The sequence below is a fragment of the Aulonocara sp. 'chitande type north' Nkhata Bay genome, linkage group LG18 (assembly GCF_057382095.1).
Source record: "Aulonocara sp. 'chitande type north' Nkhata Bay isolate Kocher_YH1m ecotype deep benthic linkage group LG18, A_spYH_male_GT1.1, whole genome shotgun sequence".
Taxonomy (NCBI): Eukaryota; Metazoa; Chordata; class Actinopteri; order Cichliformes; family Cichlidae; genus Aulonocara; species Aulonocara sp. 'chitande type north' Nkhata Bay.
Window position 1 is genome coordinate 40,843,974 of NC_141361.1, and position 15,382 is coordinate 40,859,355.

Genomic DNA, 15,382 nt, shown 5'->3' on the forward strand with positions numbered 1-15,382 from the left:
GGTAGGCTATGTATACTACTGATGAGGAAGATCATCATAGTACTTGTGGGCCACTCTTGGTAGTACATTTTTCATTGACTGTAAGTCACTGTATTTCCTCAGGGTGATGGGCAACTGAGCAGGAAAGAGTGGGATCCACTTGAATGGCTTGTTGTCGGGTATGCTGATGCGCCGAGGCAGGTCTTCCCAGTCAGATTCAAAATCCAGCTTGTACCTGATCCGTCCATCAGTCAAGTACTGCAAAGCCCGGAGGTCATGGACTGTGGGGTCCCCAACTTTTTTGCCGGGTCGAATATTGGTGACATAGGTGCCAGATAACTTCATGAAGTCATTGTGGTATAGTTGAGTCACCCTGTATGGGGATGGATTAATGCGTGCAGCCTCAAAGATGACAACGTAATCTCGTGGAGTGTAAACGTCTTGCACAATGCGCCGTTCAATTAGACTGTGCATGGAGTCACACTCCATCTGTGTGTGGCCTGCAACTAGAAATTTCTGCTCAATGCTGACACCATGCTTCATGGCCAGGTAAAGGTAGGCGTTGCTGATGGTAGCACACCGGTTCTGATACCCGCAGCCATCACTCCAGACAATGACTTTCTCAATGTTTCTGTTGGCCTGTAGGACAGACTCAAAGTGGTTGGACTGCAGATGTGCAAAAACCTCACTGCTGAGGGAGCCTTCATGTTCTTCCCAAGCATAACAGTACCCATCTCTGTTGTTCATGTTGAAGCAGGTAAAGTTGTGCATCTGTAATTTAGTTTTGTAGTACATTGTACTTGCTTTTGTCTGGGGGCAAAGAAGAACGCGTTGAAGGTCCATTGTCCACACTGAAAGTGTGTCACTGGATTCATTTTTGTCTGCAGCCTTTTCAGCTTGAGCCTGACTCTTCAATCTCAAGTGTGTAGCAAGAGCATCCTCATCTGTATTTCCTACCTTGGCGCTTACACAGATGTCACATTGGTCTTTTTTTGGAATGAACACAGAGTAATCCTGCTCTCCAAAAACCTTCCGAAAGTATGTCTCACTCACAGCACGCTTTCCATTCTCATTGGCAGCATTCTGGTATTCCTTGTGAAGCTCTCTCAAAACTGTTCCTGGCTCCAGGAACTTCTTGTTCTGATAAGAGGGAACCTGGTGGCAGTAATGGGATGGGACTGTAGGTATTCCAGAGAGCCACTCTTTCAGGAAGGCCTGGTCTCCATCTGATATTGGCATATGAGGACCAGTCTTGTTGATCTTGGGGTTGGGCTGGGTATGAGTGTTGGGTTTCATGCCTGCAGTTAACCATGATCCAATGGTTCTCAGGGCAATACCAAGTGTGGAACAGAAAAGATTTTTGCACACAGGTATTTTGCATCTATCTGAGAGTTGCAGGTGGTATAGCAGAGATGTTGTTCTCCTTGAATCAACACCACCTTTCTTCTGTTTTATGGGCACATTTTCAACAACAGTCTGGATATACACCTTGCGTGTCTCCCAGGAAGGCATGGACCAGAAATTGTTGAAGATTCCTCTTCTCTCAACTTCAGTCAGTAGCTCACAACTTCTTTTCGTTGACTTGAAGCAGTGCTGTGATGTGCATGGTGGGCCCATGGCCTTTGGTGGTCTCTCCTGTCCCATTGTATTCTTGTAATTCTCTCCCTTCAGACGCTTTTCTTTGATGACATTTTTCTTCCACGTATGGGGCAGTGGACGCTTGTGACGAACAGCAGAAGTGCTGGGGGTTGGACTGGCTTCCTCTTCCTCTGCTTCCACCTCCCCTCCTTCCTCTTCCTCCCCTTCATCTTCGTCTCCTTCCCCTTTCTTTTCCTCTCCTTCATCTTCCTCTCCTTCTCCTTCCTTTTCCTCTCCTTCCCCTTCCTTTTCTTCTCCTTCATCTTCCTCTCCTTCCCCTTTCTTTTCCTCTCCTTCATCTTCCTCTCCTTCCTCTGGCTGCTTATCAGTCTGTTGCCCCATATCAACATAATTTCCTCCTTCTCCCTCATCTATATCCACCAACTCCTCTAAGTTCACATCAACTTCCTTTCCTGATGATACAACAGAAAATAAAATGCTGTTGGAGTATCTTAAAATGGTAAATCAAGATGACATCTAAATCTACTTGTGTAGTCAAAATGTCTGCTATGTAAAAAAAAAAAAAAATCAATTTGTACTATTAATATCAAATCAAATCAATTTATTTTTGTATAGCCCAAAATCACAACAACAGTCGCCTCAAAGGGCTACATGAATATTACTGGCAATAGAGTTCAACCAGTATCAGTCATTTGAACACAGTCAATATAAAGTCCAATTTAACAATTAACAATGAACCCAGGGCGTCCCCCGTCCTTAGACTCTCCTCCTAATAAAAAGCAAATGTTTGAAACATAATATAATTTGCAAACTTGCTGAAAATGCTCAAATTGCCTTTGAAATTGCCAAAGATTTACTCTGGTAGCATGCTGCTGTTAGCTAGCTGCTAGCTTGTACTACATTACTATGCTAATGCTACACTACTAACGCTAATGTTAGCTAGCCATCATACTTTGTTTGCAACAAAAAAGTAATCTTTTAACATGGTCATAACCTCTTTGATTGAATGAAAATACATTTAGTGACCAAAAAACTAAAAAAATATGAACTTTTACCAGATGTAAATGAATCAAAAAGAAGAGCAAGGGCTTCACTTGCGGTCAACCTCTTCTTCTTATCAGCCATTTTGCATACATCAAAACTGCCTAAGTCAAATTGATTGTAGCAAAACTGCCTAAGTCCAATGGTAAAACTGCCTAAGTCAAATGAATGACTTAGGCAAGTATGTTCTTTGACTCTTATGAGTGTTGCGATTGGCCAATGACATAGGCAGACGGACAGGATGATGCAGCAGTGGTAGGGGAGTAAAGTTAGGCAAAAATCTCAATTTGACCAAAAAATGACTTAGGCACTTATGCTATGAAGCTAACGATGTGTTTTTGAGTTTGCATGTGTTTTTGAGTTTGTACGTGCTTTGTCTCTAGGGGCCACCGTAGTTTAGCACTACCATAGAGAAACGGTTTAGGCCGTTTAGCTAAACAATCCCAGGCTCCCGCGCGGGAATCTACCAGCAATTCTTATGTGCCATGACTACTAAGCAGTTACCACAAATTTTGCAGATATGCCAATAATCATTCAACCATGAAAGGTTTTTATTTACAGACAGAACAGTTTGTTATACCTGGAGTAAAAAACACTTTTATCACAAATGTTGTCAATGTTCTTTCAAATTGTGTCTCATTATTGTTCTCCTGCATCCTGCTGTCTAAACCCAGCAGCAAGATTATAACCTGGAATGTCTTTGTTTGTGTTTGGAATCAATTTTGTTTAATATAATTGTTTATTTTTTCACTGCATGTCAAGATGCAGAAGAAAGTTGCGCCATATCCAGGGAAAATCTCTGTGGCGTTCCACAAGGGGCCACTTGGATACCTTCTCCAGGACTCGTCAAAAGAAGCTCGAAGGATTAAAAATGACCCCAAGCTTCAGGACAAGTCTGCACCTGTGAGGGAGGACGATGCTCTGACTGTCATCTATCAGAGAGGAGGGGATGCCTCTGACATGAAGGAAGTGCAGGGAGAGTACATCCTGCAGTTTGGAAAATATAAAGGGAAATCTTTCCGGTGGCTTCTGGAGAATGATGTCGGGGACACCATGTACCTGATCAAAGATCTCCAGAAGCAAGAGGCTGCAGGGACCTCTGTGGAAGAAGGGCATGGCAAGGAGAGCTTGCATTCATTTGTACAGTAAGCCCTCAGCTTTGCAGAGATAAAAACTCTTCTGAGCTACGAGACCAGCAGAGTAAGTGTTGCTGCAGAAGCCTCTGAGGATGATCAGCTGGTTGGCTTTGGCTCACGAGCCAAGAGCACCTGGAAGGAGATTTGGGACGGCAGAGGTGACGGCTATGCAGACCTTATCATGAGGAAGAGCTGCAGTCAAGGAACACGGCTGCATGAGCTGCAGCAGTGCCTGCGGAAGAAGTAGCAGTCTGCGCCTGCTACTACAAACGCCCCAACTAAACAACCTCTTGGTAAGTTGTTTTAATAATATTTTAATAACATTGTTGACATGAAATATAAATTCAGTACATATTTGTCTAATTGTTGCCTCCATCACAGGGATGGATGAGGATGAAAACCTGGAGGACACAATGCCGAGCATCTCACCTGTAAAAGTACACATGCAGAGCTGTAAGTACTGCGTTATTACTACATGTCAGACGTGATAATGGCTAAGTCTGTTTCTGTCTCATATGCCTCTGTCTCTGCATAACTAGTCACTGTGGCAGCAGCAGCAGGGTCCACACCCAGAGGATCTTCAGGAGCAAACAGGGTTTCAAATGAAAGGTTTCTGTCACGGTATGGCATGGCACACCGTGGAAGGAGTGGGGAAGGAGGACCCAGGCGCGGTGCTCTATGTACAGTGTTTATTTACAGAGTGAAAACAACGTAACAATAAATCCCCGTGTTCTCCCAGACTCCCGTGTCGTGTCTCCCGTGAATAGTCCGTGTGCTCTCTGCTCCCGTGTCAGCACCCCCCGGTGCTCGCTGCTCTCCGTGCCTTCCACACTCTTCCTGCGGGAAACAATAGCGCAGCTGTCAGGACACTCAGAAATGGCAGGCATACACTTTCTGACTAAACTTAGACAGGGTGACTAACGTGGAGTCTCATGCAATGATCCCGCGTCGGTGGGAGCTCCAAGACTCTCCTAAGTAGCTCCCCCGACGAGCCCTGATCAGCGGCAGGTGTGTGGCTTCGGGTGTGGCCAGTCCTTCCGCAGGGCCACACCCCTCAGGCCTGCAGGTGGCTGAGCTCCATCCTCCAGGCATCCCCACAGACATAAACACACACACTCACATCTACAATCATGGAGGAGAGCAGCAGCAATACCAAAATACATATAATAATAATAATAATAATAATATAATACATAACTGCTCAGGGATCCTGGGTCGCCCAGTCCCAGGACCCTGACAGTTTCAGAACTGGAGTACAATTGTTTTCTCTGCAAAGCTGAGCCTGAACTTGAACTTTTATATATTGTCTTGTTCTTGTTTTTGTGTGTTCTGGCCACGTTCCAGTGATGTTCCTCTAATAGCATGGTTGTATGCTGGCTGTATGGTGGAAGAAAACAGTAAATAAGGGAGAAACAGTTGATTTTGTATATAAGACAGTTTTGTTCTAGTTGTGAATGTTTCTTTTGTTTCTATAAATATAAACTGATTGTAAATATAAAAGTGTAAATAAATAGTTTTCTGCAAAAATATCAACACAGTTTTCTTCTTAGAGTTCACCTATATGTTTCTATATCTGTGTGTGCTCCCCATCAGGTAATCAGTTTAAATAAGTTGTGAGCGCTGCCCTGAAAGCTTACATATTATTTCTAAATCACTTCATGTAATGATAACAAGTCATCCTAGAGCAGTCTCACAGCTTTTATCTTCATAATCTTTCTGTTTTCATTTATATTATTAGAAACATGACTGCTGTCTTTTATCTGTGTGACTGTACAGCCTGTGTCAGACATGACCCCCACACAATGTCTGACGTTATCTTTAATACATGCAGCACAGCTGGAGCTGCAGACACTTTCTCACTTCTGGTGATAATATATTTGATGTAGGTATTGTTGCTTGCTAGCTTGAAGCTTATCTACAAAAGTAATTCAATAAGGAGAGATCACGTGGAAAAACTCAACATGATTTATTGAGATACAGAAATAAATGTAACTGTTTGGCAGTTATGAGCCATCATAGCAGAAAGAATCCCAGCAGTGACAGGATGTTGCACAACCACCACCCCAGAGTCAACATGCTGATAGTAATGAAGATGAAGATGGAGGCTGGGACAGGGCTCTGAGTGACCACGGTGAAGAGGAGAAAGGAGAGGAGGCGGGCTGCATGGCTGCAGATCTGAAATGCAGAAGAGCAACCGATTTAAAGCATGCAGAGTGGAGGCTGGCAAGAGCATGACTGGAATAAAGCAACGATGTCAGTACTGAGTTTGTGCTGGAAAATGAATAGACATAAACTAACAGCCACCAGGAAGCAGACAGATGATTTATCACAGACATGCCTTATTGAAATTATGTATAAGCTTCATGTTCTATGTCATCAGAATGTATCTGTATTAGTTTTAGCTTTAGTCTTTGTATTAAAAGTTGGATGTCTCCATAATTGTAGACTATATGTCTGCTATGTATCATCTCAAGACTGTGATGATACAGTTTAGTCTGAGTTATGCACTTTGTGACAGTATAGGTGCAGAAAAATTGCTCCACAGGCCATAACACTATATAATATAAATAAAATGATAATGAACTAAAAATTAAAAAATAAATGTTATCCACAATAAGTAGATTGAAAATGGTGTTTAACTTTTGATAATGTAACACAACCTTTGTCCCAACCAGGACTCGAACCCGCGCTCAGACAGTTCAGTGTAAAAAACAATCTTTTTTTTCCAATGCCTGAAAAGCTGCGATTTGATTGGCTGTTTCTCCGTTACACCTATACGTGATGGGCCCCCGCGGAGACAGGAAGTGTTTTTATGACTGAAACACTGAGGCTGTGTCCCAATTCAGGGTCTGCACGCTTGAAGTACACATTTTAAGTGCGATTACGTCACCGCCACGCGACGACGGCTGTCCCAATTTGAAGTGTACTTCAAATGCATACTCATATATACTCATATATATACATATATATATATAAATATATATATATATATATATATATATATATATGTGTGTCCCCTGCTCTGCATCATTAGAACATTAACAGACCAACAAATATAAGTGTCCCAACCAGACAATGATTTGGAGACTATAGAGGACGTATTTAACTTAACTACAGTAAGGATACAGCCAGGATTTTAGTTTAAGAGGCCCTGTTATACATATATGGTACAGTACTGTTTCATATACGTAGGTCAGTGTATGTGCAGGTAATCCATGTAGCTCAGTTCCTTATACTTTTGACTCAGTACAGTGTCAACAGAGGGGATTCCCTTATAGAGTCGCCTCAGTTATTTCTGATGTTTTGGTCATTAAATTCCCCAAATGATACCAAGCACATGGAATCCACAGTCTCAGCGTCCCACAGCATCCCACAGCATCCCACAGCATCCCACAGCATCCCACAGTATCCCACAGTGTCCCACAGCATCCCACAGCATCCCACAGCGTCCCACGGCATCCCACAGCATCCCACAGCGTCCCACAGCTTCCCACAGCGTCCCACAGCATCCCACAGCGTCCCACGGCATCCCACAGCATCCCACAGCGTCCCACAGCTTCCCACAGCGTCCCACAGCATCCCACAGCGTCCCACGGCATCCCACAGCATCCCACAGCGTCCCACAGCTTCCCACAGCGTCCCACAGCATCCCACAGCGTCCCACAGCATCCCACAGCATCCCACAGCGTCCCACAGCATCCCACAGCATCCCACAGCGTCCCACAGCGTCCCACAGCATCCCACAGCGTCCCACAGCGTCCCACAGCATCCCACAGCGTCCCACAGCGTCCCACAGCATCCCACAGCATCCCACAGCGTCCCACAGCATCCCACAGCGTCCCACAGCATCCCACAGCATCCCACGGCGTCCCACAGCGTCCCACAGCGTCCCACAGCGTCCCACAGCATCCCACAGCGTCCCACGGCGTCCCACAGCATCCCACAGCGTCCCACGGCGTCCCACAGCATCCCACAGCGTCCCACAGCATCCCACAGCGTCCCACAGCATCCCACAGCATCCCACAGCGTCCCACAGCAGTGTCAGGTGACTTTCAGTGAAGGTTATGACACAATGACAGTGTGATGATAACAAAGAGAAGCATGAGTCATTATCTCGTCATTACTTGGACTTTATTGTTGATTTTAGCACTTCACACTAGCATTAGCTGGTTTCCCTCCTTTGGAGTAAACTACCAATCAGACAGCACATCTGAGCTGCTGTCACACAGTCAGATACAGGAAAGCATGACAGCAACAACACGCTCAAAGCTGAACATCATTTGCATGTTAAGAATTTTACTGCAAGAAAGAAATAGTGCAAAGCTGAACATAGTGAGTTTGCTTTATGTATGATAAAGTCCTGTTGACAAATCCAGTGCATGAATGTGAATGACCTGTGAAATAAAGTGTGCGTGCCGTGTTCAGTCTGACGTGAAACATCAGAATCTCTGTCTTCATTTTACTGATTTCCTCTTTCATTGCCAGCATGTGTGCTCAGAGGCTTTCACAGTGCATTATAAGCACGTCGTGGCTTTGTGTCCCTCGCTCTGCATCATTAGAACATTAACAGACCAACAAATATAAGTTTGTCATACTTTATCGATGAAATCTGGGAGAATATAAATAACATCTGTAGCAGAAGCAGTGTGTCACTCTTGGTCTTGCAAGACAATTTTGCGTCCAGTTGTTAATTCTTGAACAATGTGCACCAATCTCTTACAAAAGATGTGGTTTGCTATGGTTCTCTGACCCAACCTGGTTACTAAAGTACTGAAAACGAGGAGACAACATTACAACAACGTGCCAAATAAGCTAGGTCCATCATGTGATCTGCCAAAGTTTAAGGCGTGGATTTTGGTACGACTTCTAAAGGTCTGTGTTTCCGCAACCAAGACGTTGCTTCAGGCCGTCTACATCCTGTGGTTCTGAACTTCGGATGGACAAATGGCAGCAGCCGTTTATCAGAAGCACCCAGACTGCTCTTGGCGATGGTCTGACTCAGTCCTCGGGCCACGACCTCCCCTGTAAGCGTTGTTTGGTGTTTCCACCTGCACGTGTCCTTTGCTTCCAGCAAAATGATTGTGACAGCGGGGCATTCAGCATCCAGCAGATGTTATATCTGCAATATGCAGCCGCAGTTTTTCACAGTTACCTGCCTGCTATACCCAAGAGACGTGATGATTTATGGTGTCGGCCCTGTTATCACAGAATGGGCCACGTGACCAGTTAAAGTGGTGACAAACTGTTGGCTCTGTCGAAACGAAAAGTAGTTATTGGGGCTAAAAAAGCATTTACAGCCTATTAACCCGAGAACGCTATCGCTGGGTGATTTACACCCGAGCAAATACATTTACATGATTTCTCTCTCCTGCAGCTGTTTGCGTGTCGAGGAGCCTGTGCCTTCACCAGGGAAGTCTCAAATGTCCCAGGAATGGGTGGACCAAAGACCAGCTTTCCAGAGTCATTCTTTTGTTTTAGGAGGGTTTTTCTTTCATTTTGTTAGACATGGCACAGTTGAAAGTAAAAGAAGACCACTCTAATTTGTCATGTGTTGTCATATTTTGATATATTTGATTACTTTTTATTGGTTATATTATATCGGGTAAAAATCACCCGGCATTAGCGATTGTGTTACTATTTATAGCGATAGTGTTCTAGGGTTAAACGTGCAAGAGAGCTGATGCAGTCTCCAGCGAGTCCATCATCAGCTGGGCTGATTCATGACCAGAACGTCCCAAGTGTGAAGTCAGTGAATCAGTGCTGGCCTGGTGCTGAACAACGTGAGGCTGAAGGGACTGTGGAGACATCAGCACATCACATTTTACATTGGTTTTATTATAATGTGCTTCTAGTAAGGACAAAAGCACAGACACCAACCTCCTGATCTGCGGAGCAGTGGTGGTAGAGGAACTTCGTCTCAGCGTCTTAGTAGAAGAAGGGGTGAGGTGGACTTTGGAGGGCTTCGGGGGAGGGAGGATGGAGCGGTGTGAAGTCTTGGACAGGTTTAACCTGACACAGAAAACAAGAACACCTCATATTTGTGTGTGTGTGTGATCCAAGAGCAAATAAAACTTGATCCTTCACAGAAACAAGCACAACGAACAACTTCTCCAAAAATCCTTCTGATTTCTACGCTCACTGCAGGAATCAACATCTGCACTCACACTCTGTACAAGAGACGAGATACAAACACGCTTCGACGTGTGGGAGGTACCTGATTTAACCTCCGTGGAAGCCCAGCTCTTGGTTGTGTCAGGTTAGCAGTTTGGTGATGTTAGTTTACAGGAGAAGCCGGAGGCACGTCGTGAGTTTGGTTCGTGGTCGTCCTTTGGTTTCTTTTTGCCGCAGCTCTCATATCCCCGATTTGTAACTATTTACTTTTTATAAGATGTTTCTTGAACTATGGCAGCTTCTTATATATCTGCTATATTTGTGCCGTGGATTCAGGGACCCAAACAAAAACTGTAGTGAGCAGAGGTATTATCTACCGATTGTGTGTCTGGCTGCAGCCAAGGATGGAGAGCAGAGGCAGCGGGCAGGCCAATCGAAACGCAGCTCAGGCCGCGGCTGCAGCAAAAACTTGGGCGTAGGAGGAGCGATTCTGGCAAAGCGTCAGGAGGGGAAGTGGTGCTCCACCAACACGGTGTACAGTAAAGATGGAGGCCTGCTGGCTCCAGCTGAGGACACCGTCAGGCAGTAGAAGGAATACTCTGACAACCTCCAGAACCTTAATCTCACTCATAACTAAAGTCGCCAAAAGACAACAACTTCTCCTGTTGCATTTAGGTTTCAGTTTAACCGAAGAACAAAGAAGGACACATGAGCTCGAGCAGGTTACACACAACATTCACGCTGCACAGATGAGAACACAGCAGGATTTCATGCAGTCCGGTCTGCCTGTTAGACAGCGTGCAAACAAAGCGTGCGTTCTTTGTAGCATTCGACAACAGTCACTTACGTACTTTCTGACATCCACAAAAACATATTGGTGTCTATTATCTCTCCTTGTTAATAGAAACTTTGTTTCCAGCGTTTGAGCTAATTCTCTACGTGTCTCTTGCACTGACCACAATAACCATCTATCATTAATTACATTACAGATGTTGGTACCTTGAGCAGGATGACGCTGATCTCGGTGGGCGTTTTCCCTTCAGTGCTCTCAGTTCGTCTCCCTGTGTCAGACTGACTTCTTTGCAGTTATTCTGCACAGACACAATTAGCAGCATGAAAACACAACATTGTGATCGGAACTCAGTAGCCTGTTTGAATTCTGCAGTAACCATTAAGAAAAGGTGCTATGAAGTCACACCGCTGACCTCATCCAAGCTATATGACTTGCAGAGCACGGTGTTGATTGACAGGTCATCCATGCTGGAAAGCAGCGAGGACACTGCCTCCTGTTTGCCTCCCTGCACAGAGTCAGAGCGGTGCTGCTGCAGCTGCTGCTGCTGCAGCTGCAGCTGCTGCTGCTGCTGCAGCTGCTGCTGCCGACTCAGTCTCTGTTGGACCAGCTTCTGTTTAGACCGATGCACGTCACCCTGAACCCACAAACTGTGCTGCTTCCTGCACACAAACATCAAACACACGCCACAAACTGACTGTGATATCACGTTTAGCAGGTACAACATTCAACATCCTGGTTTAGCGTGTAAGTAGACACACAAAGCTAGTAGCCATTAGCAACAGAGCGCTACTGTGGCGTAAGGAGGAAGTGTGCGTCCAGAGCTGAGGAGAGAAACCAGCTGCACACTGTGACTGCAGTCTGCAGCAGTATCACAGTTTCAGGCTTCTTTTAATTCGATTCGATTCATCATCCACCAGTTTCCCACTGCTGCAGTCACCACCAGCTGCACATGGGCACCCTGGGGAATGCCCCACCCTGACCTCCACCTTTTGCTTCTCTTCTAACATTTCCAGCATGCTCCAACCATGACCTCAGCATGGAGAAACATCCTGTGTGCTAACAGCAATAGATGCCACAGCCTAAGGACAGACGGGCCTTGTTTGTCCAGCACATCTCACAGATGCTCGATGAGACTGAGATCTGCCGACGTTGAAGGCCAAGGTGACCCCTCAAACCCTTCCTGATCTACTTGTGCTTTGTGTGAAGACTCCAGCGACACTCGAAGTATTAGAGAACAGCTGTACTCAGTGGCCAACGCCTTTTGGGTCATTGCAAAATGTCAAACAGTTTGTGTTTAAATAAAAAAGACTGGAAACAGAAAAAGATCCAAGTGGACCAATCACACCTTCACAAACGCAATGACCCTGATGAAGGCCACTAACACGTTATGGTTCCCTGATACTCTGTGACTGGAGTCTTCACCTCGTCAGATCTTTGTCTTCTCCGTGCACCTTGGAGGTGAAGCTGCCGTCTGCTTGTGTTTTGTGATATTATCCTAATGAAGTGTTGCAGACGTGTCTGTGTGCACAGCATTACTCCTGTACTTTCATGAACGGACTACAGCTTAATGATTGTCTCCGACCGAGACCTTTGGAGTCACGGAAAGTGGGCCGTTTGGTTTGAGCGGTCACAGCTGAGGCACAAACTCACTCTTCTAAGAAGTTTTGCTGTGGACCGATGATAGATCCAGGTCTGCAGACTCTGATCCAAGCAATTGCCTCGGCTGCAGTAAACCGGAAGTGCTTCATCAGGTAGCAGCCAATCAGAGTGCCCGTGCGGCCTAATCCAGCTGTAAATGGATGGAGTGTTTAAAGAGACAAAGTTAAGATAAAAGAAATAAATGACATCAATTAAACATAAAGACTTGCAGTCCTACCTTTACAGTGCACCGCCACTGCCCCGTCTGTACTTTCACACACATGCAGAAAGCGTCTGACGATGAGGTCAGAGGGCGTGGTCCCATCAAGGAAGAAGAGGTCGTGGTGCTCAAATCCTGCATCCTCAAACCGCCTGCCATCATACAACGTCCTGTTCAGACGAACCACGGTCGTTATGTCATTTTGGCAAAAGTATGAGAAGTATGCCTCGGGTGTGTGGAGGGGATAACCTGGAGACAGAGTCAACAACAGCTGAGTTACGTCATACGTTTCAATCAGCGAGCGTCTGTTTTTAATGCGAACGTAAAATAAGATTCAATGACGTAGTGTCAGCTGATTTATGTTGTAAGGTAAAGACGTTAAATACAGAGAAAACCCAACGATCGGACGGCCCCAAGCACCTGCTGACAGCGGGAAAGAAAAACTCCCTTTTAACAAGAACCAGGCTGAGGGAGGGGGAGCAATCTGCCTCATGTGGTCGGGGTGGGGGGAGGACAACAGGACAAGAGATGGACGAGAGCCAGAGGGGAATAATAACTACGTGCAAAGTGGTGTAAATACACAGAAAGTAAAAAGAGCTGAGGGATGGAGAAGCATGAGTGCATCATGGGAAACCCCGAGCCACTGCAGGGTTCAGGCTCGTCTAATCCAGCCGTAACAACACGACAGCACTAAGCAGGAAACAATGCACGCCGTCAGAAGACAGCAGGGTAAGGTTAGCTCTTCTCAGCTGCTTCAGGACGTGCAGGCACTGAGGGGCTGCACAGGCCTTCTGTCAGCCCAGCAACGTGAGCACTGGTGTTGGTTTGGAGGCATGCTTTTAGCTTTTAGCTTAGAGATTCTGACTCACCACGAGAATGAGGGCTACTGAACGCCAGAACTTTGCCCGGAACGATCCAGTTCATATCTCCATTTTCAACTCGCTAAAAGCACAAAAAGAAAGGAAAGACTGTGATAGAGGTTAGCCACATATCAGTTAAAACATGGATCCAGAACACCTTAATTATACCACCACTGCAGTAATGAACACGTACGGGCTTTTACCTTTCATTGGAAATCAGTTTTGTTGACCTTTACTTCACTGGCTGTCTATCACTTGGACGGGTGAGCTATGGATCAATCTAACTGAGAAACTGAGGAAGTACAGCGTGCACCAAGGCAGGCCTGGACATCGTACGAGCTCTTGGTTGGCCCTGACTGTGTTACTAACAGCACTGCAAATAAACTGGATGAATAACAAGCGTACGTTAGTTATTTCTTCCTGTATCCTGGTCCTGTTTGCATTGATATCGACCTGTAGCACAGTCTCTGCAGTCTGTTACCTCATAATGTTCATATTCTTCTGCACTGAACCTTTCAAAATCCAGGAAATCATGTTGTAATGCCTGCAGAGGAAAAGAGCAGGAACAGATTTTCACAACAAAAGCACAACTCCCCCCAAAGGGCTGAAATGTTTAGTGTTATAGTGATCTGCAGTGGTTTCACAGATTCAGTTCAGTTTTTCTTAGCACCAAATCACAACAACGGTCACCTCAGGCAGTTAATATTGTACGTAAAGACCCTACAGAGGAAACACAATCAGACCACGAGCAGGCACACTGGTGACAGTGGGGAGGAAACACTCGTTTTTAACAGAAACACATGTTCACCAGAACCAGGCTCAGGGAGGGGCGGCAATCTGACTGACTGCTGAAGGCTTTTCAGGGAGTTTTTAGGACTTCCTGATAATAATGAATTACAGTCGTCCAGCCTGGAAGTAATAAATGCATGAACTAGTTTTTCAGCGTCACTCTGAGACAGGATATTTCTAACTTTAGAGATGTTGCACAAATGGAAGAACGCAGTCTTACATATTTGTTTAATATGTGCGTTGAAGGACATGTCCTGGTCAAAAATGACTCCAAGGTTCCTCACAGCGTTACTGGAGGCCAAGGTAATGCCATCCAGAGTAAGAATCTGCTTAGATACCATATTTCTAAGCTTTTCAGGGCCGAGTACAATAACCTCAGTTTGATCTGAATTAAGAAGCAGAAAGTTAGCGGCCATCCAGGTCTTTATGTCTTTAAGACATTCCTGCAGTTTAACTCATTGGTGTGTGTTATCTGGCTTCATGGACAGATAGAGCTGGGTGTCATCTGCATAGCAGTGTAAATGTATGCTATGTCTTCTAATGATGCTGCCTAAGGGAAGCATGTATAATGTAAACAGAATTGGTCCTAGCACTGAACCCTGTGGAACTCCATAATTAACCTCAGTGTGTGAAGAGGACTCTCCATTTACATGCACAAACTGGAGTCTATTAGATAGATATGATACAAACCACTGCAGCACAGTACCTGTAATACCTACAGCATGTTCTAATCGCTCTAATAGGATATTATGGTCGACAGTATCGAACGCTGCACTGAGGTCTAGCAGGACAAGCACAGAGATGAGTCCACTGTCAGAGGCCATAAGAAGATCATTTGTAACCTTCACTAAAGCTGTTTCTGTGCTGTGATGAGCTCTGAAACCTGACTGAAACTCTTCAAATAAACCTCTGCAGATGATCTGTTAGCTGTTTGACAACTACTCTTTCAAGGATGTTTGATATAAAGGAAGGTTGGAGATTGGCCTATAATTAGCTAAGACTGCTGGGTCTAGAGATGCTTTTTGAGTAAAGGTTTAACTACAGCTAGCTTGAAGGCCTGTGGTACATAGCTGATTGTTACATCCTGGGAGGCTGTGGGAGTGTGTGGGCGTGGTGTTGTCTTCTCCCTCTCCTCCTCCTTCGTTCTGGCCCCTCCCCTTGTCTCTCTCTGCCCCTGCCTTCTCCTTTAGGTCACACCTGCTGCTCATCTGCTCTC

At 45.3% G+C, this 15,382-nt stretch overlaps 2 protein-coding genes and 1 pseudogene across 2 annotated transcripts; 1 reads left to right on the forward strand and 2 right to left on the reverse strand.

Moving 5' to 3' along the window:
• Positions 1-2,688, reverse strand: LOC147309263 (uncharacterized). The gene is made up of 2 exons (XM_086273478.1): positions 2,634-2,688; positions 1-2,030 (listed from the first exon to the last, which is right to left on the reverse strand). The coding sequence occupies exon 2, from the start codon at positions 1,957-1,959 to the stop codon at positions 16-18; it is 1,944 nt and encodes a 647-aa protein (XP_086129604.1). The 5' UTR covers positions 1,960-2,030; positions 2,634-2,688; the 3' UTR covers positions 1-15.
• Positions 2,689-3,050: 362 nt separating this feature from the next.
• Positions 3,051-4,608, forward strand: LOC147309264 (uncharacterized; annotated as a pseudogene).
• A 3,256-nt stretch (positions 4,609-7,864) lies between these two features.
• LOC147309265 (dual specificity protein phosphatase CDC14AB-like) lies at positions 7,865-13,921 on the reverse strand. The gene is made up of 8 exons (XM_086273481.1): positions 13,859-13,921; positions 13,387-13,459; positions 12,536-12,766; positions 12,310-12,448; positions 11,072-11,318; positions 10,866-10,957; positions 9,633-9,764; positions 7,865-9,550 (listed from the first exon to the last, which is right to left on the reverse strand). Exons 2-8 carry the CDS (start codon positions 13,439-13,441, stop codon positions 9,502-9,504), a joined length of 945 nt encoding a protein of 314 aa, XP_086129607.1. The 5' UTR covers positions 13,442-13,459; positions 13,859-13,921; the 3' UTR covers positions 7,865-9,501.
• Between the last annotated feature and the right edge of the window lie 1,461 nt (positions 13,922-15,382).

What these genes read in the sequence shown, in the direction of transcription:
- LOC147309263 (XM_086273478.1), bottom strand. Translation starts at nt 1,959, where the DNA reads ATGGGGCAACAGACTGATAAGCAGCCAGAGGAAGGAGAGGAAGATGAA.
- LOC147309265 (XM_086273481.1), bottom strand. Translation starts at nt 13,441, where the DNA reads ATGAACTGGATCGTTCCGGGCAAAGTTCTGGCGTTCAGTAGCCCTCAT. An exon ending in CAGTAGCCCTCATTCTCGTG is followed by an intron (nt 12,767 to 13,386) that starts GTGAGTCAGAAT and finishes CTCTGTCTCCAG; the next exon opens with GTTATCCCCTCCACACACCC. An exon ending in ACTGCTCCGCAGATCAGGAG is followed by an intron (nt 9,551 to 9,632) that starts GTTGGTGTCTGT and finishes ATGTCTCCACAG; the next exon opens with TCCCTTCAGCCTCACGTTGT.